Raw genomic sequence first — 27,757 nt, 5'->3', positions numbered from 1 at the left:
TTAGAATGGAAGGACAGACAAAGTGCTTCTCAGATAAGACCAAATTCAAGGAGTTCATCATCACCAAGCCCTTACTATATGAAATGTTAAAGGGACTTACCTAAGAAAAAAGAAGATAAAAAAGATGAACAGTGAAAGGACAGCAAACTCACAGTTAATAAGAACCACACCTAAAACAAAAGCAAACTAAGAGGATAGCTAGATCAGGAGCAGAACCATAGAAATGAAGATCACATGGAGGGTTAGCAATAGGGGAGTGGGAGGAGGGGAAGGGGGAGAAGGTACAGAAAATAAGTAGTACAGACAGTAGATAGAAAATAGATAGGGGGGAGGGTAAGAATAGTAGGGGAAATACAGAATCTAAAGAATTTGAGACACATGTTCATGAACTAAAGGGGGAAATGGTGGGGGAGGGGTATGCAGGGTGGAGGGGAGGGGGGGGAGAATAGAGCAAATGTAATGGCATAATCAATAAAAAAAAAAAAAAGAAAAAAAAAAAAAAAAAAAAATTATTCTTTTCTACTTACTATAAAGTTCCTGGTCTAACAGACAATTTGAAAAAACCTGCCATGGGCTCCTGTTCCACTGGCCCTTCTATCAGAAAAATCATCTAAGACCCAACGTGTCCCACCCTCTCACCCAGTCTTCTTTTTTTAAATATATATATTTTTATTTAGTTTTTTATTGGTTATGCCATTACAGTTGTTCTGTTCCTCCCCTTCATTCCCCTCACCCTACCCCCCATCCCCACCATTACCCCCCCTTTAGTTTATGACCATGTGTCTCAAGTTCTTTAGATTCTGTATTTCCCATACTACTCTTGCCCTCCCCCTAACTATTTTCTACCTACTGTCTATGCTACTTATTTTCTGTACCTTCTCCCCCCTTCTCCTCCTCCCACTCCCCTGTTGCTAACCCTCCTTGAGATTTTCCTTTCTATGTTTCCACTCCTGATCTAGCTGTCCTTAGTTTGCTTTTGTTTCAGGTGTGGTTGTTAATAACTCTCACCCGGTCTTGATACACATACACAGAAAGGGAATGCTACTCGGCAGTGAGAAAGCCAGCCTTGTTCCTCCCGGGCAGGCCAATAAGCAGTAGCCACCTCACAGATTTAAATTAAAATCTCCCCCTTTAACCAACAAGGAATAACAAAGAACCGTTTTTGCATTTTTTCTGGCTTTCTGTGTTGCCAATTAGTATGTATAATCAATGAGCTGCATTCCAAAAGCTATGATAAAAGGCAGTTAAAAGAAAAAATGATGGGGCCAGGCCTTTCTTTACACTTAATCCTGATTTCTCCCTTTTTTCCCATTTTATTAACCACATGGTTTATGTTCCTTTTTGTCAAATGGCTCACATAATAAAAAAATAATAAAATGAATAAAAATATAAAGTAAAATAACGGAAGGACAGGAATAAATGGAGGGCAAACAAAATTCTCTAGCCAACTGAACTAACCATATTCAGACTAAGCAATGTCACCAGAGATTAGTCATAGCTCCTTCTGGGGAAAGGTCCTTCTTGTATAGCAAGAAGGCACATCCACAGTTATGGGGGGGATTTACATGTAAAACATACAAGGTCCTAGGAAGACCCAAGTTTACAAGCTTGAGTTATTAATCTTATTATGAAGAAAAAAATTAGATCTGGGTCCATCACCAATTTTTCCTCTGTTCTGAGTAGGAGCTGTAGATTTCTCCAAAATGACCATCAAAAGTCTGATGAGATAAAGAGCAGATTGGAAACTGGGAATGCTGTGATGGAAATTCTGCAAGTATTGGAAGCTTTGGCTGTAAGGAGACAAGAAAACAACAGCATCACAAGTGTTATCTAAATCTATGAACTGTCCAAGTCCACTTAAATGTCTGATGGTTAAACAGAGTCCTCATTTTCAGGTGCTTAAGTAGCAACTTTCTTTCAAGAACCTGACTGAGAACTATTAGTTTTGTGTGGAGAAAAGCCAGGGCAGTAGAGTCCAGTGAGTGGAATGCTGGCCTTGAAGGGGTCATGTATGCCAAGATTCCCAAGTGCTAGTCTAGACCATGTTTGTATGTGCAGCCCTGGATTAATGATTTGCTCTTTAAGACCGTAAGCAACACATTTGAAAAATGTTTAAATTCTGGGTTCATAGGACAGGGTAAAAGGATATTGTAAAGCAAAGCTTTTTTTTTTAAGAAAAATTTCCTTTTATATATATTTTTTTTATTTTTAGTTTTTACGTATTCTTAGAAAGAGGGGGAGGGAGGGAGAAAGAGAGGGAGAGAAGAATCAATCGATTGCCTCTGGCATTTGCCCAGGCTGGAAACCAGACTCACAACCCAGGCATGTGCCCTGGCTGGAAATTGAATTGGCAACTTTTTGCTCTGCAGAATGACATTCAACCAAGCCACACAGGTCAGGGCTAAAGCAGAGCTTTTGATAAATATACCATATACCACGGGTGTCAAACTCATTTTTACTGGGGGCCACATTAGCCTCGTGGTTGCCTTCAAAGGGCCAAAATAATTTTAGGACTGTATAAATGTAACTACTCCTTAACTGTTAAGGAGTTGAAATTACATTTGACCCTTTGAAGGCAGCTGTGAAACTGATGTGGCCCCCGGTGAAAATGAGTTTGACGCCCCACCATATGCAGCCGCTTTCAGGACACTGAAGTAATGGGAGATGGAAGTCACATTAATAAAAAACTATAACTGAAATTATAAACTAGAGTCAACTCCTGATTGATTGGTGGGTGGGAAGGAGGTAAAACAAATTTAAAAGTACTGTATTGAAAATAAAAGAGCACCCTGGCCAGTGTGGCTCAGTGGATTGAGTGTCAGCCTGTGAACCAAAGGGTCATCAATCTGATTCCCAGTCAGGGAATATGCCTGGGTTGCAGGCCGGGTCCCTGCTTGGGGATGTATGACAGGCAACCCATCGATGTTTCTCTCTCTGTCTCTTTCTCCCTCCCCTCTTCTATTTTTATTCAAAAAAATAAAAATTAAAAATGAAAGAAACAAAGAAAAAGGAAAAAAAAGAGAGTCCTACCTTAAAGGTAGAGATGATAAGCATTGACTGCAGACCTAGTGATAGCCTACTCAGGGGTGTCCAGCCTGCTGCTTGTGGACCACATGCAGCCCAGGATGGCTGTGAATGTGGTCCAACACAAAACATTATGAGATTTTTTTGTGTTAACATACCACATTGTATTTAATGTGTGGCCCAAGACAACTATTCTTCCAGCATGGCACAGAGATACCAAAAGGTTGGACACTCTGGTAGGCTATCAGGACAGGTGAAGCTGGAAGAGCAGGCTGGGAGCCATGGCCCTTAGCTCTCCTCAGCTCCCTCCTCCACTGCCTAGCCCTCTACCTTGGTTCCTTTTTTGCTAAGATTGGGGGAAGGACGCAGGCAAGGCAACCAGTGATAACCAGCTGCTACCTAATTACCCAGTCCTACTGGGAGACAGAGTAGGACTCCAGATAATCAAGAGTTGAGTGCAGATAGTACTGTCACCATTATTACCTGAAAAGGCAAACTTTACATACTGAAAGGTGTGTGAAGACTCAGAATGATTTGTTTAATAGTTTCTAATGCTTCAGGATTTATCTGAGTACAGAAAACAGAAAGCTCATATAACTGAGGAAAAGCAGCTAAAAATATCAATTTCCCTCATAATTACCAAGAATATCCAAGTTATTTCCAAGAAATCTCATTCCTAGGAGTTTCTTGGCAAACTCTTTGGGATATATACATAGTTGGACCCACCTAAGTAGTTCCTCCAAGGACTGGTCAGGCTCTCTCGGCTTCAGTCGGTTTGTAAGGACCTCGAGGGCTGAGTATAGTAAATTCTGATTTTGAGGTTGAAAAAATCCACTCCTAAGGGAAAATCAAAGTAAGATGGCTTAGCTTAGTTTCAGGAATATTGCTTGGACAGCACTTGAAGAGCTTGGCCTTCAATCTATACCATCAGTAAGTCAACACAAGAAAAAACAAAACTGAAGTATCAAAAGTACTTGCCCTGGCTGGTGTAGCTCAGTGGATTGAGCGTGGGCCTGCGAACCACACGATCGCGGTTCGATTCCCAGTCAGGGCACATGCCTGGGTTGCAGGCCGGTTCCCTGCAGGCCGGTTCCCAGCAGGGGACGCACAAAAGGCAACCATACATTGATGTTTCTCTCCCTCTCTCCTCCCCCCTTCCCCTCTAAAGATAAATAAATAAAATCTTTAAAAAAAAAAGATTAAAAAAAAAAAAGTACTCAAGTGCCAAATCTGGTCACAGCTCTCAGCAACAGGCTAGAAGTCAAATGTCTTTCCTTAAAGACCAAACAGCCCACCTAGGTTTGGTTTCTCTCTTCATTCCCTACATTCTAGAGATAAGTCTGTCTCCCCACTCCCCCGCAAAAATAGAAATAATTTTGTCAAATTGCCAAATCAATGTCTAATCCACAGTAGGTATTCGATAAGGAACTTATTCCTTCTTCTATATTATTAAGTCTTAACTATTCTATCCTCAAATTATCTTTCCTCCAGCCTACCCTTTCCAAGCCAGGCCCTTATCATCACATGCACAGACCATGGTGACACCCTTCGACTGGTCTTTCTGCATTCCTTTCCAATCTTCCTGCGCACTGCTATCAAGAGGATTTCCTAAAATACTGCTTTCATTATATCATGGTGTGGTCATGAAACTTCAACTTGCTTCCCTGGACAACATTCAAATTCTTCTGTCTAACCTTCACGGCCCAGCACAATCTGACTCCCTAGATCTGCTCCTCTAGAACTTTCCATATCACCAGTGGTAGTCTTTCTTCTTTTTCGTAAGTTTATTCTGGATATGGGTCAGGTTCTATTCTTTTGTTTTTGGGGCAGCTTTATCGAGGTAAAATTGAAATACAGTAAACTGCATGTATTTAAAATGCTGAATTTGATTAGGTGGCTTACATATAAACCTATGAAGCCATCACCACAATGAAAATAATGAACATATCCATTACAGCCAAACATTTCCTTATATTCCTTTGTAATCTATCCCTCCATCCTCCTGCCCAATGCTAGGCAACCACTGATCTGTTTTCTGTCACTACATGACTATATGATTTTTCTAGAATTTCATCTAAATGGGATCAAATACTATATACTCTTATGGGCTTGCTTTTTATTCAGGATAATTCTTTTTTTACCGATGTTGTTGCATGCAGTACTCCACCATGTGGACATACCATAATTTATTTATCCATTCACCATTTGACGAACATGGAATGGAGTTGTTTCCAGTCTGGGGCTATCACAAATAAAGTTGCTGTAAACATTCATGCACCAGACACTCTGTAAACATATGCTTTTATTTCTCTTTGGTAAATACCTAGAAGTGGAATGGCTGGGTCGTAAGGTAGGTATCTAACTTCTTAAGAAACTAAAAAATAGAGGCAAAATATAACCAAAGACACTGAAACAGAGAACAGGCTGACAGTGACCAGAGTGGAGAGGGGAGGGAATTTCAGGGGAAAAGGGGAAGGGTTTACAAGAAGAAGTATAAAGGACACATGGACAAAAAACAAGGGGGGGGGGTGAAAATGGGAGGGAGGTGGAGAGGGCTGAGGTGGGAGTAAAAGGCAGAAAACTGTACTTGAACAACAATTAAAATTTTAAAAATAAAAATAAATAAATAAACTAAAAAAGTTTTTAAAAGTAGCTGTATCATTTTATAGTCTCACTAGCAGCCTGTGAGAGTTCTGGTTGCTCCAAATCTTTGCCAACATTTGGCAGGGTAAATCTTTTTAATTTAGCCATGCAATGATTTTTAACTTGCATTTCCTAAATAACTAATACTATCAAACATCTCTGGCATGTGTTTATTTCCCATACATATATCTTCCTGATGAAGCATCTATTCAAATCTTTAGTCAGGCACTGTTCTTAAGAATGGAAGATACAACAATGACTGGTCTTGGCCCTCAGAGAACTCAGTGTCTAGGAAGGAAGACAAATGAACAAGTAATTATAATAACATGTAGTAAGTTTTATCATAAGAGGATAACAGTAACAGATGAGAGCTGGGGGTTGGAGAGGTAGAAAGGAGGCTTACCTGGCCTTAGGGTCAGAGAAGATGCCCCTAAGAAAGTTTAAATACAGATTTCAAGGATGAGTTAGAAAGACTGGGGATCAAGGAGGGTGGAGATCCTGGTAGAAGGATGAATATGCATGATTCCTTCCAGGTGAAAACTATATAGGGTGCTGAAATTAATTCCGTAGAACTAGAGAGCAGAGTATAAGACAATGAGTGGAAGAGCAAGACTCAGATAATAAAAGGTCTTAGAGGCGAGGTAAAAGAGTTTGAACTAAAAAAATAATTTAAGGGCAATCAGAAACTATCAGCTGGGGCAGGATAGTTTGTTTTGGGAAGATCACTCTGATGGTAATATAAAGAATGGCCTAAGGGAGGGCAACTGGAGGTAGAGAGACCAGCTGTGAAACTAATCTAGACTGGTGAGAGCTGAAGGAGTCTGGAAACAGTGAAGAATGAGACGGCTATTTAGATGCTATTTAGAAGGTAAAATAAATCAACAGGATTTCGTGGTCAGATGTGGGAGAGAAAAAGCAGATAATAGAGGACAGGACAAAGAATAACTCCTGGTTTCTGGCCCAGAGAGCTGGTGGTACCATTTCCCTAGCCAGGCAAAAAAGTGGTGAAGATGATACATTTTGTTTTGCATGTGATGAGACTGAGGTGTCAATGACACATCTAAGAGGGTGTTGCACAGGCGTTGGATATAAATGCCTGTAGCTCGGAAGACAAGTTTTAGCACAAATTTAAGCTTGGGTGACACTGCCCAAGAAACTTATGAGAAAAGCGGGGCCAGGGCCCAAGCCCTGAGGAACAAAAGCATTTAAGGAACACACTTCTCTTATTTCTACTTTCATCTATGCTGTGCCTTCCAGTCCTTTCCTTTACCTCCCCAAAGGCGATCTATCCTTTAAGGGCCTATTGGCCTTCCACTGCTTCCATGAAGGCAACCACAAATACCCCAGCTCCAACTGCGCTCAGTTTTTTACCACACAATCTAGAATTTATCCACAACTTGTTTAGTTGCAACTTCTTAAGTAACAATCTCTTCAATGTTACTACAAAAAGCTTGCTCCAGCAAACTCAGCTGAGAATAAGATGGCTAGCCATCTTATTTGTTATAAGCTAGCCAATAGCAAGTCATCTAATTTTCAAATGAGTTAATAGCAACTCCCCAAGACAAAGAAGGTGCAAGATCAAATGAAATGATGCAAAAAAAAAAAAAAAAAAGAAATGATGCAGACAAATATACTCCCAAAATTAGCACCATATTTACATAAGGCTTTTGGAGCCTTTTCCTTCTTTTGTATACCTCAGTTCCTTGGTGCCTATCAAGTAAAAGCAAATACTACTGGATAATTTCTACCTAATGTACCTTCCACATACTCACCAAGCAAAAAGCCCATGAAAAATCTGCAGTAGCCTCTGATAGCAGGAAGACATTATTTGGTACTCTTGAACTTGAATGCCTGGTCCGTCAACTACACTGTGATTCTCAGCAGCTAAGCACTGAAAGAAAAAAAATGCTTTTAGAACAAGTTGCTTCAACAATTGCCCTAATTTTTTTCAATATTTCTTAGTCAAAAATAAAGTATCTTGTTAACTTAGTGATTTCTAAGTCTCTATAATAATAAGATAGACTTCTGACCTGAAAATAGTTGTGAATGTTCTCCAGATGGTTACACATTGGGGTCAGCAACTGAACAATACAATGAGCAATTTCTTGGCCAGATCTCTGCTGGATATGTGACAATCCGATACTCGGGCTTCCTTTACTCTATAAGAAATGCAGAGTTACTGGGGAAGGAACAGTTGGATAGTTTATCTGAAATTAAAAGTTTACCAAGGGGTTTAGTTAAACCTATGTCACCAGGTAGGGGTGGATAAACAAATTAAACTTTTGCCTAAGACTCTTCTAACAGAGGGATCTTGCTCCTTCATCATATAACAAAGACATTGGCTTTTGTAGAGTATGACCAGTATTTGAGAAGTCTATAGACCCTCAATTACTAATGAAATAAAGCTCATACAGAAATAGAAATAATTTAGGTTGATAAGAATATAGAGCAAATAAAGAGTACAAACAAGAAAGAAACTAGAGTAACACATCAAGTAACTAGATGTGTTAATGTTTAAATGTTTATACATATGATTTTCACTTAAAAACAAAAAAACAACCTCACCCAAGGATACATTTTTATTGATTTTAGGGAGAGACAAACATTGATGTAAAAGAGAAACATCGACTGTTTGCTTCCCTTATATGTCCCAGCAGGGAATCTAACCTACAACCCAGGCATGTGCCCTGACTGGGAATTGAACCTGCAACCTTTTGGTGCATGGGACAATGCTCCAAGAAACCAAAACACCTGGCCAGGGCTAAAATTTTCACATTTTGTGTGCATCATCCAATTGCTTCACCAAATGCTATGGAACATTTGTATATTATATACACATTGAAGGTTCTGGCCTTCTCTAGACAATTAACTATTACATTGAAGCTTGAGCATGGGCTTAATTTGGGAGGCTGTTAAAACCAAAACCCAAGTACAGAATAGGATTCAGGAATGCTTGGGGCATTTAGAAATACATTTTCTGTTTTGGGTGGGTTTATTGTTTTCTCTGTTTCACAGTTCCTTTCTAAAGCAAGGTGAATATGGTCTGGCAATGAGGCTGCCATCATGTTACCCAGTGACCCAAAGACAATGCCACACAAAGTGCTAACTTATTCACTATAACACCTCCTTGTTCTCATACCCACTAAGGCCAATGCCTGTGCTTCTGCCTATACTAACCTTGAAGAAGGGAACTCTCTTGGCAACAGGTGTCAGCACATTCTCCACCTTATGGGAGAGATCTTCCAGCAAGAAAAGTAGCTCGGGGGGCTGAAGTTGCACAACTTCTGTGGCCTGTCACAAGGAATAAGAAAAAAATAATTCTAAGCATGTCCTAGCCATCTATTTTGGGGAAGGACATTTTATATTTGGTCTTCCCAATGGGCAAAAAATCAGTCCATAACTAAAAAAAAGGAAAACTTCCCCCATTTCACATAAATAAATGGCTGTTGTGCTATGTCACCAAAAAGTCAAGCATTTATAAACTGAAATTTCAAATTTTTAAAACAAAATTTACATAGGTAGTATAGTTTTGGAAGACATATTTTTTTCTCTAGAAATAAATGTCTCTGTGTATCCCTCCAGCTGTGGACCTGAGTTACATTCCCTAAGTACTCTGAAATAAAAAATGTCTAATTCAAGGGAATTTCACTTTTCTTTGTTCATTAAATAATCCTTTCATATTTTCTTTCCCCTAATATTTTACTGGACAGGATCCCTGTAAGTGTATTACACTACCAGAAACAGAATGGGTTAAAATATAGTATTACTTCAAACTGTTCACTCAGTAAACATTTATGGTGAATCTCCAAGTACAAGCTGATGTAGAAAGATCAAAACCAACAACAAAACTGTCTCTATTCTGAAGGAGCTTACATTCTTATAAAAAAATCCATGGTATTTCTCAACTTTTTAACTCAGCGAACCTCTATTCTCTGGTGAAATCCCATACCAAAAGTTAGCTTTTCTATGAAAGTGTCCTCTTCTTCTAACCTCATAAATACCATTCTTTCCTCGGTTTCATTGGTACTTGGTTCAGACCATCAACACAGCACATACTGCTAGTTATGTCTACTTCCTTTATTAGATTATGAACTATTTGAAGGCAAGCATCATGCTGTATGTACTACTGAAGTGCCAGTGTCTAGATTACTGGCAAACACAAAAGTCTTGATGAGCATCTCATGGATGCTGACTAAATGCTATGAAAAAGTGAAAATAGCATTGACCTCTACAAACTAGAACAGAGCTGCTCTACAAAAGTAATCTAAACAGCTTATTGTTAATAACTAAAATAAGGATCACCTCATTACCACGATCTTTTATAATGTCTAACACATTATAAAAAACATAGATTATAAATACCAAGATGGCAGATGGTTATTCATCACTTTTTTTTATCTTCATGTTTAATTTAGGTTTGTTTTTATTCACCATTACTTTCACAAATAAAGGCTCTGAGAGCCAGAGTCTGACTTCTCTCAATGTCATTGTTGTTCTTTTTGAAATAAGAATAGACCTGAGGCACTTTTTGAAAGAAGATTAAGTTCTGGGATCTTACTGCTGTCACTTACTTCAGTGTGCATTTCAGTATCTAAGATGAACTTGGTCACAAGACCACAATGAAGAATAGAGAAGACCTCCATGTCCAGCTCTCGGAATAAAAATTGGTAATTCTGTAGTGACAATGTCTTTTCTTCTTTTCCTTTCAACTCCTAGGGAGAAAGTAACAGCAACCAACAGAATAAGAATTCTATTTAGCCTAATTTTATAAAAGATTTAATTTATTTATCTATCTATCTATTTATTTATTTATTGGCAGGCAGAAAGGGTCAGGGAGAAAAAAAGGGACAGAAACATCAATGTGTGGTTGCTACTCATGCGCCCCCTACTGGGGACCGGGATTGCAACCCAAGCATGTGCCCTGACTGGAAATCAAATTGGTGACCCTTTGGTTTGCAGGCTTGCGCTCAATCCACTGAGCCACACCAGCCAGGGCTACTTAGCCTAATTTTTAATGAAGATTTTGAAGTACAATTATGTATTCACCTTACACAAAATGTAACAAAAAGTTATATTTTCATCATATGACCAATTTTCTTTCTTCAAAGTCCCTAAAAATTCCTGAGGCAGGGCACCTAATTTAATATCGGGATATAGATCACACATTGAGGTTCTTGGTTGGTTTCTACTTAGAGATCAACTACTAGACAAGTCAAGGCATTATGGTGTGGTACAGAAAATTATAAGCTTAGGGGCAGAAAAAGATTTGTCTTCTTCAATTGATGGTGGCCATATGGGTGAGTAGGGGTTGGTGAGATGGGTGAAAAAGGTAAAAGAAATTAAGTACAAACTGCCAGTTATAAAAATAGTCATGGGATGTAAATACAGCATAGGAATATAGTCAATAATATTCTAATAACTATGCATAGTGTCAAATGGGTGCTGGATTTATCAGGGTGATTATAAGGTATATAAACGTCTAATTATTATTCTGTACACCTGAAACTAATATTATATGTCAATAGTAACTGGACAATAAATTAATTTTTTAAAAAGATTTGGTTTTGAGTCCTTGATCAAGCACTTATTAAATGTGTGACCTTGGACAAGTCACTTATCCTATCTGGGTCTTACTTTTGTCATTTATTAAATATGAATATGAATACTAAGCTTGGCTTTTTAGGAGGAGCAGATGAGTTATACATAATAAACAATAAATAGTAGTTAAAAACCAGAAGTAACTGGGATCCATGTGTTTCAGGCAATATAACAAACATGTAAAACCTACTTTGTGAGTGGTACAGAGTTTTGGGAAAAGGGCAATACTTTTTTTTTTTTTAAGATTTTATTTATTTATATTTAGCGGGGAAGGGAAGGAGAGAAGGAGAGAAAGAAAGAAATATCAATGTATGGTTGCCTCTCGTGAGTCCCCTTCTGGGAACTGGCCCGCAACCAAGGCATGTACCCTGACTGGGAATCGAACCGTGATTGTGTGGTTCGCATGCCCGCACTCAATCCACTGAGCTACACCAGCCAGGGCTTGAAAATGGCAATACTTTTATTAAGCATCAGAAACTGTACAAAACATTTCATGTTCTCTGGATTCATCAATAACTTGATAATCTGGGATTGGAAGGGGAAAGAGACTAAAAGGAGTATATCTACAACTACATCTGAAGAATTAAGTAATCACTACAAGAGAAAATTCTAAGTACTCATAGGCTGCAAAAAAGAGAGTAAAACATTAAAGAAAATAATTAGAAAAACTGTGTGGGAGTGATAAGAAGCTGGAGTCTAACAAGATCTCTGCTACTGACAGGGACACTGTAAGGCCTACAAAAGTTTGTTTGCTTCTTTCCCTAATTTTTCTCTCTGTAAAATAAAAATGCAGACAGTAGAATAAAACTGGGCCTCTGTTAATCTCAGGGTGTGCCACGCGCCTGCACGGATGGATATGCGCCATCCCGTACCTTTCCCGGCTGGCCTCTACTGGATGGCGTCGGGTCGCATTCAGAGCCATCCTCCTTTGAAAGCACGTCATGAGAGGATGTTTTGTTGCCACCTGCTTTTTGTTTCCTTCCTCCTTATGTTTGAAAAAGAGAAAAGTGACTCAAAGAATCAATAATCACATTTGCTACACAATCTGCTAAATGCTAGAGACAGAGGAGGTAATTTTGTAACCTCAAATTACAGTTCATTTATTTTTTATTTTAATTTAAAATTATTTTAATCAATGTTTCCACTGATTTTCAGAGAGAAAGAAAAGGAGAAAGAGAAACATGGATTGTTTGCTTCCCATATGTACCCAACCAGGGAACCCACAACCTAGGCATTTTCCCTGACAGGGAATCAAACTGGTAACCTTTTAGTACACAGAACAATGCTCCAACCCAACTAAGCCACAAGGCCAGGGCCAAACTATAGTTTATAACCATACCATAGAAAGGGTTCAACTACATAATCTCTCCAATAACTGATGCCTTAATGCGTATAACCTCTTAGGTCAATTCAATGCAGCTCATATGGAAATACAAGAACATACCTGTGACACCTTGTTTCTTCATTTTTGCTGAAACAGCAGTACTGGTATGAGGTGTTATATCCAAAGTTTCAAAGTCAAAGGCTCCAAGGGGAGGACTATAGTCTGAGGTGACTGAAATAGATAGCAGGGAGAAACTCAATATATACCAACCATATCTCACCGTTAGATTGGGAATGCTAATCACCCAACTGGCTAAAAACTAGTTTCCAGAACTACCAAGCATGGCTGACTTCCTGTGAGATGCATTCAAGTCATCTGACATAACTAGGAAAACAGTTAGAGATAACTTGTAGGAATATCATATTTATTGATTATGATTAATTAATATAAACCATTCTAAATAATGATATAAAATGTATAAGCAGATAAGAACTAAAAATAAATTAGCTTACATTTACAACCTAAAGATACTAACCATATTTGGTCACACATCAGCTGGTTTTACACAGTTATTTAGATGAGGGCCTGAGGGAAGCTGCACATTTTCCACAGAGAATCAAGCTAGCACTTTAAAAGATAAGTTTACTTAATGGTTGGAAGATAGTAAGAGCCTTCAGCTTTACTCCTGGTTCATAATTATGTTCAGGAAGTCAAAGGGCACTGCAAGTTTGACCTCAAAGAAGCAAAGTAGCTTTACAAAAGCCCAACCAATGTTTTACATTTTTTTAAGGAGCAAGAGCTCTTAGAGATAACAATGGGAGGAAAATGGATGCACTCCTTGTTATAATTAAGCCTGACTTAAAGTCTAAATTCTTTATGTCCTTACTGTTGTCTGACCAGGTACTTACCTGCCAAGTACTTTTCCAGGATTCCCTGTAGCTCTACGATGTGCTTTAACCGGGTGAGCACCTTCCCCTTCATCTCGGGTGATGTTTGCCGGCAAAAGGCATTTACAACCTGCAAAAGTACATATTATATTCTCATACTTTGAATGTTCAGATATTAATCTTATTCATCCAGAGCTAAAAGATGCCATTCAGCAGCAGGATCTATGAGTCTAGTTGTAATAAAAAAAGTTCTCAGCAAGGTTCTATAGAGGAAAAAGACCTGGGCCAATATAGGAGATCTGATTTTTATTTTATTTTTTGAAGATTTTATTTATTTATTTTTAGAGAGAGGGGAAAGGAGGGCAAAAGAGAGGAAGAGAAACATCAGTGTGTGGTTGCCTCTCATGTGCCCCCTACTGGGGGCTGGCCTGTAACCCAGGCATGTGACCTGACTGGGAATTGAACCAGCAGCCCTTTGGTTTGCAGGCCAGCATTCAATCCACTGAGCTACACCAGCCAGGGCAGGAAATCTGATTTTCAATCCTAGTTCTATTTATTACAAGTTAAATAATAAGGTGAATAGCACAGTGGCTAGAGAGTACACACTTTGGTGAAACAAGTCTTATTCCACTACTTACGAGTGTACGACTTTGGCCAAGTTGATAACCTTCCTGAGCTTTTATTTCAACTATATAAAATGGGAATGCAGTGGTTGAGTGAATTAAATAGTTTAAATAAAGAAATTAGCCCAGCATTTGGCATGGTAGAGTGTTTGATAAAGTTTAATGATGTACTCTCTGTACCTGCAATTCCCTATGTATATGAAGAGGAAAATTCAAGTAAATAAATATTCTTCAAAATATTACACATGAGAAAAGAAGTGCAATATAGATGTTAGATATTGCTGTCATTTTTATCATTTCATTTTCCTTACATTTCATATTATTGTGCATTTCATTAAGCACAAATATGTTCTAACAGAAGGGGGAAAATTCAATTGATCTCACTGAAACATTAGGTGTATACTTAAGCAAGGATGAACAGTATTTTACAGTGTAGCAGATGAAGTTATTCCAGGCAGAAGTAAAAATACTATTAGAAGGATTGAAGGTGGTAAAGCACGGACCACATTAAGTGAATTCTAGTATTTTCACTTGGCTACCCCAGAAGGTACATATAATTAGGGCAAGGTGGGACATAACAGCTAGAGAAGCACACAGGGGTCAGTGCACAGTGGAAACGTTTTAGGTATTCTCATGGGAACCAAGGAAACAGTTTCCTTTGGAGAGAAACTACAGGTAGTACGTGAAATGTTCTAGTAACTCTGCTCACCTCTCGGAACCAGTTGAGAGTAAGATATATGAGTGAACACATGAATGAATGTTCTTTATCAGACATGGACTCCAGCCCCTCTCCAGGTTCCAGGTCAGTGAGCAATATAGGACAGTCTGAAAGAGAAGAACAGACTTTTGATTCCCTTTAGTTTAAGTCAACAGAATCTGGATGCTGCCCCTAGAGCTAGCTCTCCTGCTATGTAGTTTCCCCTTTAATTTGTATGTGAAGTTCAAATACTTTATAATGTTTCTATATTATATAGCAGTCAACATATATAATTAAGAAGTCTTTGTAATAATTATAGGGAAAAGGACCAAAAAGCAATACGGAACTATGTTAACAACTGACCTGTTAACATGTTGGGATTCTATATGTATTATTTTGTCTTTGGAACTCTATTAGTACTGTTATACTACTTTGAAGTTAGAAAATTCCTTCCCCCCAACCACGTACTAGTGTGCCCCTTCCCGAAGTATACCAAAGAAAGGTTACAAAGAGGAAAGGATCTAATAACTTGGTCCTATACCTAACAAACCATCAATCTCCTCCAAGTTTCCGTTATGTTGCTTCTCCACACAAAGTCTCAGTAACCGGAAATAGGGAGCCAGGCACCATGGAGACACCAATCTAGGAAGAAAAATCCATTTCTAGACAACACTTTATAGGCATATTAGTCCACATTCATGGGGAGCCCAACCTTATAATTAAAGAAATATTTGCCCAAAATAAATGTCTACTTTAAAGAACATATGACAAGGAACTTAATGGATGCTCGGCAGACAAATCATAAACTGAATTGGAGGCAGGCAGAGGTGAGTAGAATGAATGCCCATGTGTTAGGAAGGAGGGAGTGAGGATGGCAGAGGCAGACAACTATGCCTGTGTGAGGGAAAACAAACAAATGAAAATAGACTTACAGAAACCTGCTGGCTGTCATGAGGCAATGTAAATTCCAACCAAAAGGTTCAAGAAAAAAAAGCAAAGACACTACCCCATTCTAACTAATCCATTTAAATACCACCTGCTTTGAGAGAAACCTTTTTCAGTTAAGGACCCACAGAGCCCTGGCTGGTGTAGCTCAGTGGATTAAGCACAGGCCTGTGAAGCAAAGGGCACATGCCTGAGTTGCAGGCCAGGTCCCCTGTAGGGGACACATGAGAGGCAACCACACATTGATGTTTCTTTCCCACTCTCCTTCCCTTCCCCTCTCTCTAAAAATAAATAAAAAAATATTTTAAAAAATTAAAAAATATAGAACCCACAGATTGCAAGAACTGTGGAATTCCCTATGAACATTCAAAAACATCAGCAGTGGTTTTAGAAGAGAAAAAATGTACTGACTTGTGGTCTGATTCCTGTGAAGTCATGCTACCCTCATCTTCTGCAAATTCCTGAGAAAATAACAGTGGCAGGAGGCTGACGGCGATCCCCTCATGACTACTGTATTCTTCCAGTCCGTACAGAGCTTTCACAGGAAATGGACAGTCACTGTGGAGAGAAACCAGAACCTGATGCTCCAACTCAGGGGTATGCAAGTCCATAGTGAAAATCTCTAGAACAAATCAATCTCCCCTATCATGAGGAGAAATCAGGAACAGAAGAAAGAACAAATGGGAAGCCTTTTTGCAATTTCTGGAGCTGGGGGTGCTGGGTTGAGAATGAAAGAAGCTGTGTGAATGGGCTAGATTTGGCTGAGGTCAAGGGCATTTGATGTCTATACCAGCAGATGACATAATTTCTCCAACAGTACAATCAAGTCAGTGAGTAAACAGTACTTACCTTTTTGGAATAGCACACAAGTCCACCACAAAGGCATCTTGAAAATCATTAAAGATGGTCTGCCCAACCCATTCCTGTAGGAAACAAAAAAGGCTGTGTACACCACGGTGTACTTGCTGTGGAGCCCTAAACAAACTATTAATCTTTCTAAGTTTCTTCACTTAAAAAAAAACACAATCATACCACATTATTATAAAGTAGAAAAGATAAAATGTGTGAAAAGTGCTTAACACAGTGCCTGGCATTGAACAGATAGATGGTGGCTATTAACATTATCAATTCTTCATCCCTACTATGTGAAGGAAGCTCAGAGGAGAAGCCTGGGGAAGGGTGAGTTAGAATAGCCTTCCCTCTTAGAACATGGGAAAACTCATAGGATAATCTACTTTTGCAGCATAACAGAAAGAAAATTGAATAATGTGTAGTAGAGTACCCATCATCATATTCCACTGCTTTAAGAAAAGATAGTTGGCCTTACCAGGACTTTTGGAGCCAGCTTTGCTCCTTGAATCATGTTGGCAAATTCATCATAATAAAGCACAGAGGCCTGAAGAGACTGCTTACTGCAGGAATGAACCAACTGCAACAAGGAAGTCACCTGGAATGACAAAGAAAAGGAATGGCTCAGCCCTTGGGCTGCCAACGCTTCCCTAACACCATTCACTCAAATTAAATATAGGGTTTTCCCTTTCCAATTTCACTGGCAAAGCTCTTACTACCTCTCACTTAAGGTTTTCCTGAGCCTCTGGAACAGTCTGTCTCTTTCCAATCGCATCTCTTTTTCAATCCAACAGACACACGCAGCCAGGTTAATTTCTCTAATGCAAAGCTTGGATTATGCCATTTCTAGGCTAAGAAACCTTTAAGGACTACTTCTGCATAAAAAAACTAAATCAAAATGTCTTCATTCACATTCAAGGTCCTGTTTTCTATCTCTGAAATAGCTTTCTTTCCAGCTCTCCAATTACACATGGACAATGCTCTAGTCAATCTGCTATTCTTCAAACACAGCCCATCTTTTTTGCTCTCTAGAAATTTACAATTTAATTAGAAAGACTAGAAAAGTACAGAAATAAATGCAATGCAAGCCAGTAGATTGTAAGTGCCACAAGAGTGGTATAAATTACAAAAGCTATGACTTCTGGAAAACAATTTGGAAAAAAAGAAGCACTTTTTCTGGTAAACTAACAGTGACCACAATCAATTCCTCAATTACTTATGAACATAACCAAGTGTATTGTAAGCACTCACCTGTGTGTACTGTTCATTGCTTAGGTCTGCTTTCCCTTGGGTCAAATTTAAAGGTCTCCTTCTAAAAATAAAAAATTTTAGCTTCATTTTTGTAGTATTTTGTAACAGTTGGCAATTAAGTTTAAGAATCTTGTCTTCCCTGGGATGGGAGTAATAGAAGTGCATAAAGGCACAGAGGAGCGTTTATTAAGGTCATACAAAATGTGAATCACAGCAAACAACAGATATCTTAGATACTTTTTAAGGGCACACTAAAACTGTTAATAATTGAAAAAGCAAGCACTAAGAATTGTTCTAACCATTTAATGCTCTTAACTCCATAAAGTAAATAATTTTATTATCTTTATTTCACAGATGTGAGAATACAAAAGCATAGAGATGTAAAGTAACTTGCCAAAGATCATTCAGCTAATTAATAATAGAGCTAGTATTTGACACTAGGCAAAGAGTATGACTCTGGAAAATGAACTCTTAATTAGTTCACTATTCAGCTTCTATAGATTACTAATGCTGATTCTAAGGATGTCTCCTGAGGTCTCAGGAATTCCTTACAAACCACTTCCAAGGAGCTTGAACTGAACTCCAATGTCATTTAGCAGTGGCAATGTCTTGTCAAGTGGAATGTAGCTAAAGAAACAAATGGAATGTTTCTTTAGCTAATAAAATTGTGGCACCAAAGTGCAAGGGGGTAAAATCCATAGGAAGACTTTATCTGAATCAAATATGATGTCCCTGATGAAAATAACACAGCAATGAAGAAACCTATATTGTCTAGTGCCTACACAGAGCAGATACAGAAAAATTCATCCCAGGAGAATCAGGGTCCCTCTTCTATAACTTCTAGAACTTTATACCTTGGCAATTCCTAGTTTTTAACCAACAAATTGCAATGACTGTGATCACAGTTCTATAAAAATTATATGTGGTATATATAGTCAAGACTGGAAAGGAACATGGAGAAGTAGCAACTAACATTTGCTCAATTCTGATTATGGTTTTACTGTCTACTGTTATAATGGTGTCTATACAATGTAACACTTTATTTTATAAGGCAGCAACTTGATTAACTGACCTTGAGCCACACAAGTCAGAATTTCCACACATACCTGTCCAATGCCATGATGCCAGCCATGGTGACAGCACCAATAATACCAATGACTTTGTACTTGAATATGGTGCTAGATAGTTGCTTCCGTACCACGAGGTGCATGTCATCCTGCAAGGAGACAGTGACATAGGAAAGAAAATGCCAGAATGGAACAATAAAACAGCCTACAGATATCAGAGCCAAAGAACCTAGAATAGTAAGGGTTCTGTCATTCATTAATTGTGTGGCATTTGGCACGTCATTTCATCTGAGTCTCAATTGTTTTCAACTCTAATATGAGAAAGGTTTTGAAAGAGACAAATTATGAAAATTCCTAGAACAGTGGCTGGTACATGGCAGACATTCAGTAATAACAGTTATTACTGTTACTATTGGATAGTTGCTTGATAAACATGTGAATTATCATAATGTTTATTGATCATCTAAAATAATAAAATAGAAAAAAATTATTAGGAATACATTTAACCATGGAGGCAAAGACTTGTATTTTAAAAATGACAAAATATTGCTAAAGAAATTAAAGAACTGCTAAATAAATGGAAAGATATCCCAAGTTCATAGATTAGAAGACTTAATATTGTTAAGATAATGATACCACTCAAAGTGATATGAGCATTCAGACTAATCCTCATTAAAATCCCAATAGTATTTTTTTTTCAGAAATAGAAAAACCCATACTAAAATTCGTCTGGTATTTCAAGGAACCCAAATAGCCAAAAATATTTTTAAAATGAACAAATCTGGGGGAAGGGGAGGCTCACACTTCCCGATTTCAAAATTACTACAAAGCTACAATAATCAAATCAGTGTGTTACTAATGTAAGGACACACATATAGATCAATGGTTAGACCCAGAAACAAACCCTCACATAGATGGTCAGCTGATTTCCCACAAAGATGCCAAGACCATTCAATGGGGAAAGAATGGCCTTTTCAAGATGCTAAGAAAACTGGATACCCACGAACAAAAAATGAAACTGAACCCTTACATTATATCACATACAAAAATTAACTCAAAGTGCATCAATGATCCTAGTTTGAGAGCCAAAAATATGAAACTCTTGGAAGAAAACATAGGGGAAATCTTCATGGCTGTAAATTTGGCAACAGTTTTTCTGAACGATGACACCAAACACAAGCAACAGCGAAAACAGATGAACTGGATTTCATCAAAACTTCATCAAAGGACACCATTAATAGTGAACAGAAAATCCATATTAAGGGAGAACATACTTGTAAATCTGATAAGGAATTCATATGCATAAAGAATTACCACACACCAAAAACAATAAAAAACAACCTACTTAAAAATGACCAAAGGACTTGAATAGATGTTTTTCCAAAGAAGATACACAAATGACCAATGAACACATAAGATGCTCATCATTAATCATCAGGGAAATGCAAACCAAAGCCACAGTGAGGCCCTTGCCAGTGTGGTTCAGTTGGTTGGAGAATCTCCCATAGGGGGTTCAATTCCCAGTCAGGGCACATACCTAGGTTGTGGGTTTGATCCCTGGTGGGAGCATATATGGAGGCAACCAATTGATGTTTTTCTCTCGAATCAATAAACATATGAAAAAAATTTTTTTGGACAGAAAGAAAGAAAAGAAAAACCCACAGTGAGCCCTGACCAGGTGACTTGGTTGGAGCATCATTCCATACACCAAAAGGCTGTGGGTTTGATTCCCAGTCAGGGCACATACAAGTATCAACCAATGAATGCATAAATAAGTGCAAAAACAAATTGAGCCCTGGCTGGTGTAGCTCAGTGAATTGAGCACAGGCCTGTGAACCAGACAATCGTGGTTTGATTCCCAGTCAGGGCACATACCTGGGTTGCAGCCCAGTTCCCAGCAGGGGACCCACGAGAGGCAACCATACATTGATATTTCTCCTCCTCTCTCCTTCCCTACCCCTCTAAAGATAAATAAATAAAATCTTAAAAAAAAACAAATTGATGTTTCTCTTCCTTTCCTCCTCTCTCTCACTCAAATAAATACCTACCTACCTACCTACCTACCTACCTACATACATACATACATAAAAAAAGAGAAAATGGAGGGGCCCAGTGATATACTTAAATACTAATTTTCCTGGTAGCATTATTCACAATAGCCAAAAAGTGGAAAAAGCCCAGTGTCTGCTGAATGGATAAACTAAATGTTGTAGATACATAAAATGCAATTATTATTCAGCCACAAAAAGAGATAAAGTTCTAATATACTTCAACACAGATGAACCTTGAACATATATTATGCTAAATGAAATAAGCCAGACATAAAAAAGACAAATATTATATGATTCTATTTAAATGAGGTACCCAGAATAGGCAAATTCAGACACAGAAAGTAGACTAGAGGTTACGGGGAACTAGGAGGAAGAGAAATGGGAATTTACTGCTTAATGGGCACGGAATTTATTGCTTAATGGGCACAGAATTTCTGTTTGGGATGATGAAAAAATTTTACAGTGGTCACCACTGTACAACACTGTGAATGTACTTAATGCCACTGAATCATACACTTAAAAGGGTTAAAACAATAAAATTTATGTTATGTATATTTTACTACAAATAAAAAAATAAAATAGGCCCTGGCTGGTGTACCTCAGTAGATTGAGCATGGGCCTGCGAACCAGACAATTGTGGTTCGATTCCCAGTCAGGGCACATGCCTGGGTTGCAGACTGGTTTCCTGCAGGCCAGTTCCCAGCAGGGAATGCATGAAAGGCAACCATACATCGAAAAAAAAAAAATCACAGAGCTCAATATTAATGACGTGAATCAATCTCCAAAATGTATTGCTAAATGAAAAACTCAGGATGCAGAACGAGAGGGTGAGGAATGGAATATATGTAAATACAAATTAGTAAATGCTAAGAACATTTCAGAAAGCTATAAACTAGCAACAAGAATTGCCTTTAAAGAACTAAATGCTAGAGATGGAGAGAATTTTTTTTTTTTTAAGATTTTATTTATTTATCTTTAGAGGGGAAGGGAAGGAGAGAGGGAGAGAAACATCAATGTACGGTTGCCTTTCGTGCATCCCCTGCTGGGAACTGGCCTGCAGGGAATGGGCCTGCAACCCCAGTATGTGCCCTGACTGGGAATCGAACTGCAATTGTCTGGTTTGAAGGCCCGAGCTCAATCCACTGAGCTACACCAGCCAGGGCTTGGAGAGAATTATTTTTAAAAAATATATTTTATTGATTATGCCATTACAGTTGTCCTATTCCCCCCCTTTCATTCCCTCCACCCTGCACACCCCTCCCCCACCATGACCCCCTTTAAGTTTATGACATTTCTAAAGTTCTTTAGATTCTGTATTTCCCATACTATTCTTGCCCTCCCCCGTCTATTTTCTACCTACCATTTATACTACTTATTTTCTGTACCTTCTCCCCCACTTCTCCTTCTCCCACTCCCCTGTTGCTAAGCCTCCATGTGATCTCCATTTCTATGGTTCTGCTCCTGATCTAGCTGTCCTCTTAGTTTGCTTTTGTTTTAGGTGTGGTTCTTAATAACTGTGAGTTTGCTGTCCTTTCACTGTTCATCTTTTTTATCTTCTTTTTCTTAGATAAGTCCCTTTAACATTTCATATATTAAGGGCTTGGTGATGATAACTCCTTGAATTTGATCTTATCTGAGAAGCACTTTATCTGTCCTTCCATTCTAAATGAAAGCTTTGCTAGATAGATCAATCTTAGATGTAGGTCTTTGGATTTCATGACTTGGAATACTTCTTTCTAGCCCCTTCTTGCCTGTAAGGTCTCTTTTGAGAAATTCGCTGACAGTCTGATGGGAACTCCTTTGTAGGTGACTGTCCCCTTATCTCTTGCTGCTTCTGAGATTCTCTCCTTCATTTTAATCTTGGCTACAGTAATGATGATGTGCCTTGGTGTGTTCCTTCTTGGGTCCAACTTCTTTGGGACTCTCTGAGCTTCCTGGATTTCCTGGAAGTCTATTTCCTTTGCCAGATTGGGGAAGTTCTCCTTTATTATTTGCTCAAATAAGTGTTGCACTTGTGGCTGTCCCTCTTCCCCTTCTGGTACCCCTATAATTCGGACGTTGGAACGTTTAAAGATGTCCTGGAGATTCCTAAGCCTCTCCTCATTTTTACGAATTCTTATTTCTTCATTCTTTTCTGTTTGGTCATTTTTTTCTTCCTTCTGGTCCACTCCCTTGATCTGAGTTCCAGTTTCCTTTCCCTCACTATTGGTTTCCTGTACATTTCCCTTCATTTCAATTAGTTTAGCCTTCATTTGCTCCTCTAATTTGTGAGTAAAATCAACCAGTTCTGTGAGCATCCTGATCACCAGTGTTTTGAACTGTGCATCTGAAAGTTTGGCTATTTCTTGGTCGCTTAGAATTATTGGCTCTGGGGCTTTGAGCTGTTCTTGAGCCATAATATTTTGGTCTATTTGCACCTGTTACATCTGAGGGGTGGAGCCTTAGGTGTTCACCAGGGTGGGGCCACCCAGGTTGCTGGGTTGTGATGATGTATGTGGGGGCAGGGTCAGAGAGGGGCAGTGGCGTTTGTTCCACTCTCTCTCAGATTTCTGTCCCCTCTGCTGTTTCCCAGAAGCAAACTGGGCTCTTCTGGTGCTGGTTCCCGGGTGTGTGGGCTTGTGTACCCTCCAGGACCCTGTTGGTCTCTCCAACGAACTCTCTGTGAGCCTGGGAGCCTCTCTCGGCACCTCGACCCCAAAAGTCTCTCGAATTGGTGTTTCGGGCTCTCATTCCCGTCGCTGGGGCCCTAGCCTGAGTGGTCTGTCTTACTGTTCGCTCCTTCACTTGGTTTATCTACATAAGAATGTGTGACCTCAGTCAGCCAGCTGCCTTGTACCCTCACTGGGTCTGCCACTGCCACCCCACACCTGGGATCCGCCAACCACTGCCTGTGCTCCTGGGGCGGTCCAGGAGATCTTTTCTGCCCAATCCCCATTGACTCCGCCATTGACTCCGCCCCTCTTACCGGTCTGGCTCAATGGTTTATTGTTGTCGTACTTCCATACAGTTTAATTTTCTGTGTTTTGGCTGCGTTTTTGTTACTAAAACTTTGTTGTCTTTAAACTTGGTTGTGCGAGGAGGCACAGTGTTTCCACCTATGCCTCCATCTTGGCTGGAAGTCAAGAGAGACTTATTTTTCATTAAAATTCTATAAACTTTTCAATTTTGTACCATGTGTATATTACGTAGCCAATTTATTTATTTTTAAATTTAAAAAAGGAGCTGGTCAGGACTTCCAGTCAAGATGGCATGGCAGGCATACATGGCTCACCTCTTCTTACAACCACATCAAAATTACAACTAAAATATAAAAAAAACATCACTCAGAACTGTCAGAAATCAAGTTGAATAGAAGTCTGACAAATACAGAATTAAAGAAACTACATTCATCCATTGGTTGCCAACAGCAACCAATGCTCAACTACAAGTGTACTCAGCCCACAAGAAGGGCACACCTTGAGTACCCAGCTTGGATGATAGGGAAGGCTGCGCCACTGGGCCCTACAGGACAACTGCTACATTAGGCTACGTTAACAAGACAGGGAGTCAAAACAGCTCTACCTAATACACAGAAACAAACACAGGGAAGCTGTCAAAATGAAGAGACAAAGAAACATGGCCCAAATGAAAGAACAGATCAAAACTCCTAAAAAGGAACTAAACAAAATGGAGATAAGCAATCTACCAGATGTAGAGTTCAAAACACTGGTTAAAAAGATGCTCAAGGAACTTAAGACCTCAACGGCATGAAAAAGATCCAGTCAGAAACAAAGGATACACTAACTGAAATAAAGAACAATTTACAGGGATTCAAGAGTAGAGTGGATGAAGCCAAGAATCAAATAAATGATATGGAACACAGGGAAGCAAAAAACAACCAATCAGAACAAGAAGAAGAAAAAAGAATCTAAAAAAATAAGGATAGTATAAGCAGCCTCTGGGACAACTTTAAGTGGTCCGACATTCACATCCAGGGGTGCCAGAAGAGAAAGAGCAAGAAATTGAAAATCTATTTGAAAAAAATAACAAAAGAAAATTTCCCTAATTTGGTGAAGGAAATAGACATGCAAGTCCAGGAAGCACAGAGTCCCAAACAAGATGGATGCAAAGAGGCCCACTCCAAGACACATCATAATTAAAATACCAAAGGTTAAAAATAAAGAGAGAATCTTAAAAGCAGCAAGAGAAAAGAAGTTAGTTACCTACAGGGGAATTCCCATAGAACTGTCAGTTGATTTCTCAAAAGAAACTTTGTAGGATACAAGAGACTAGCAAGAAATACTCAAAGTTATGAAAAGCAGGGACCTACAGCCAAGATTGTTCTACCCAGTAAACTTATGGGCAGACAAAGAGCTTCCCACACAGGAAAAAACTGAAGGAGCTCATCATCACCCAGCCATTATTATATGAAATATTAAGGGGACTCATGTAAGAAAAAGATCAAAACTATGAACAATAAGATGACAAAAAATACAAATCTATCAACAATTGAATCTAAAAGACAAACTAAGCAAACAAGAACAGAGAGAATCATGGATACAGAGAGCATTTTGATGGTTGCCAGATGGGAGGGCTTTGTTGGCAAACAGGTAAAGAGGTGAGGAGATTAAGAAGTACAAATAGGTAGTTACAAAAGAGCCATGGGGATATAAAGTACAGTATAGGAAATGGAGTAGCCTAAGAACTTACACGACTGACCTATGAACATGAATAATGGTGGGGGGAATTTCCTGAGGGAGTTGGAGGTGCGGGGTGGAGGAGGTCAAAGGGGGAAACCTCAGGACAACTATAATAGGACAATCAATAAAATATAATTTAAAAAATAAAAGTAAAAATAAAAAGGTTGCTGGTTGTTCAATTATAGTTTAGTGTTGACTACTGCCACAAAGTGGCACCAAAGATATAAAAGAACTAGCTAGCTATGTGTTAAGATTCCAATTTTATCTCTTTTAATTGAGACCTTTGCCTGGCTTTTTCAATAGTGTTCAGAAAAGAAGGCAAGTCCAGATGAAGTTCACATGAGGTGTAGATAGATGTTCGTTAGGGAATTCTCTGTACCTGCCAAGCACTCAGCACAGAACCAGAATGACTTTTCTTTTCAGTTTCATAGTTAGCTGATTACAGACCCATATCCATGCACAAGGTCTAACATACCTAACATGTCAATACTTGGCATACAGTAGGCACTTAATGTTTGTGGTAAGAAAAGAATGAACAAATGCCGGAACTATGACTATGTCCCCTATTTCTACTACTACGCAGGCCAGAGTGATTTTTTTGTCAGTAAATTTCAATTAAAGAATTTAAGATTCTTTCTCAACACATTGCCTCTTACCTGGATGTGACTGCTCCCTTCAGTCTGTTTGCTAAATGCCAGTGTGCTGAGAAGATAGAACGATTTTCGTATCTGCCGAGGGGACATTTTATCCAGATAATCTAAAATGCCCTGTGTGAAATAAATGCCAATGATAGGGTTAGCAATGAACGTTTTTCTCCTTTAAAAAAAAAAATTGAACCCTTATAAAAGGCATACACAGAGAGCCAGACATCTGTTCCAGGAAAGCCCAGGTAGGTTCTCTAAAGCTCTGCTATGAGCCCAAAGGGTTGACATTCTGCTTAGCCATCCTACCATACCTCCCTGTTCTCCCTGCTCTTTTTCTCTACCTTCCTCTTTTCTTTTTTTCTTTATTTCTTATTGTTGTTTAAGTACAGCTGTCTCCATTTCCCCACCACTACACACCCCTGCCCTACTCAATCAATCCCCCACCTCCCACCCTCAATCCTACCCTCCTTTGGCTTTGTCCATGTGTCCTTTATACAAGCTCTTTCCCTTTTTCTTAATGAAAACAATATTCTGACAAAAGTTACATCTCTAACCTACTTCCATATCATATAATCCCTTCTCAGCTTCTACTTCCTAAGTTATTTATTCATTCTGAAAGTGTCACAAGGGAAGTACTCACTTTTTAACCTTGGGCAAAGCCTCAGCTTTATCATCCCTAATACAGGGATAACATGGCCTACACAGTTATCTTTCAAAGCCCAAACATAATTATGTCAACTCCCTGTTAAAAACCTGGAAGAACTCCCAGTTACCTATAAGGTAAAGATGAAACTTTAGCATGGGATTTGAGACTCTTCATAATCTGGCCCTGTCCTATGTCCTACCACCTCTCACCATGTATCTATTTGCCAACCATGCTAGTCTTCTTGTCGTCTCCGGCCCACCAGGGACTTGGGTGCCAGTTTGCTTCTGGTCAAGCTGCCCTCTGACAACATACACTTCCCTTACTTTCCCTTATCAAACCATTCCCATCCTTCAAGAGTCACTCAAATATTATATCCTCTTTGAAGACATCTCTAGTTTCCCAGGTCAAATTAATTATTCCTGCTCTGGTACATCCATTAATTATTCCTGTGCTGCTTTTTTTTTTTTGGTAAGAAGTAAAAGTTATACAGGTTTAGAGTAATGGCAGAATGTTGCCATTAAATCCCAAAGTCCCTTTAAAACACCCATAAACACACACACAGTCCTGCCCCTTGCCAAACCAGGCCAGTTAGGGGTACTGTATCTCAGGAAAAAAAACAGAAGTCGGTAGCTCCACTAGACTCTCACTCCTAATCCAAAACCTCATCCTCATGGTGGCTGGTGGGCGTCCTTCTGCATTCTTTCAAACTGCTCAGAGAGAGAGAGCTCTGCATGGCACTACATCTTGCTTTCCTGCTTCCTAAGTACAGCACTTCATCTTTATTAGAGAATTCATCTCGTATTTATGACTTCCTTACACGTTTTACTGT

At 39.0% G+C, this 27,757-nt stretch overlaps 1 protein-coding gene across 5 annotated transcripts in view; it reads right to left on the bottom strand.

Annotated features, from left to right (window-relative positions):
- Window positions 1-27,757, bottom strand: part of FANCD2 (FA complementation group D2) — a 113,433-nt gene that overhangs the window by 12,335 nt on the left and 73,341 nt on the right. For all 5 annotated transcript variants that reach the window (XM_053669468.1, XM_053669467.1, XM_053669472.1 and 2 more), the window contains exons 18-34: window positions 26,295-26,405; window positions 18,948-19,057; window positions 17,842-17,902; window positions 17,069-17,188; window positions 16,591-16,664; window positions 16,153-16,299; window positions 15,338-15,438; window positions 14,809-14,924; window positions 13,498-13,606; window positions 12,710-12,820; window positions 12,138-12,250; window positions 10,239-10,379; window positions 8,845-8,958; window positions 7,698-7,826; window positions 7,440-7,558; window positions 3,751-3,861; window positions 1,660-1,790 (exon numbers count right to left, since the gene is read on the bottom strand). In XM_053669468.1, the coding sequence (XP_053525443.1) occupies window positions 1,660-1,790; window positions 3,751-3,861; window positions 7,440-7,558; window positions 7,698-7,826; window positions 8,845-8,958; window positions 10,239-10,379; window positions 12,138-12,250; window positions 12,710-12,820; window positions 13,498-13,606; window positions 14,809-14,924; window positions 15,338-15,438; window positions 16,153-16,299; window positions 16,591-16,664; window positions 17,069-17,188; window positions 17,842-17,902; window positions 18,948-19,057; window positions 26,295-26,405 (1,918 nt within the window). The remainder of the gene's footprint in view (window positions 1-1,659; window positions 1,791-3,750; window positions 3,862-7,439; window positions 7,559-7,697; window positions 7,827-8,844; window positions 8,959-10,238; window positions 10,380-12,137; window positions 12,251-12,709; window positions 12,821-13,497; window positions 13,607-14,808; window positions 14,925-15,337; window positions 15,439-16,152; window positions 16,300-16,590; window positions 16,665-17,068; window positions 17,189-17,841; window positions 17,903-18,947; window positions 19,058-26,294; window positions 26,406-27,757) is intronic.

Source organism: Artibeus jamaicensis, unplaced genomic scaffold (assembly GCF_021234435.1).
Source record: "Artibeus jamaicensis isolate MK-2021 breed Jamaican fruit bat unplaced genomic scaffold, CSHL_Jam_final contig_519, whole genome shotgun sequence".
NCBI classification, from domain to species: Eukaryota; Metazoa; Chordata; class Mammalia; order Chiroptera; family Phyllostomidae; genus Artibeus; species Artibeus jamaicensis.
Note: the sequence above shows the minus strand (reverse complement) of the source record. Positions and strands in the feature narration are given on the sequence as shown.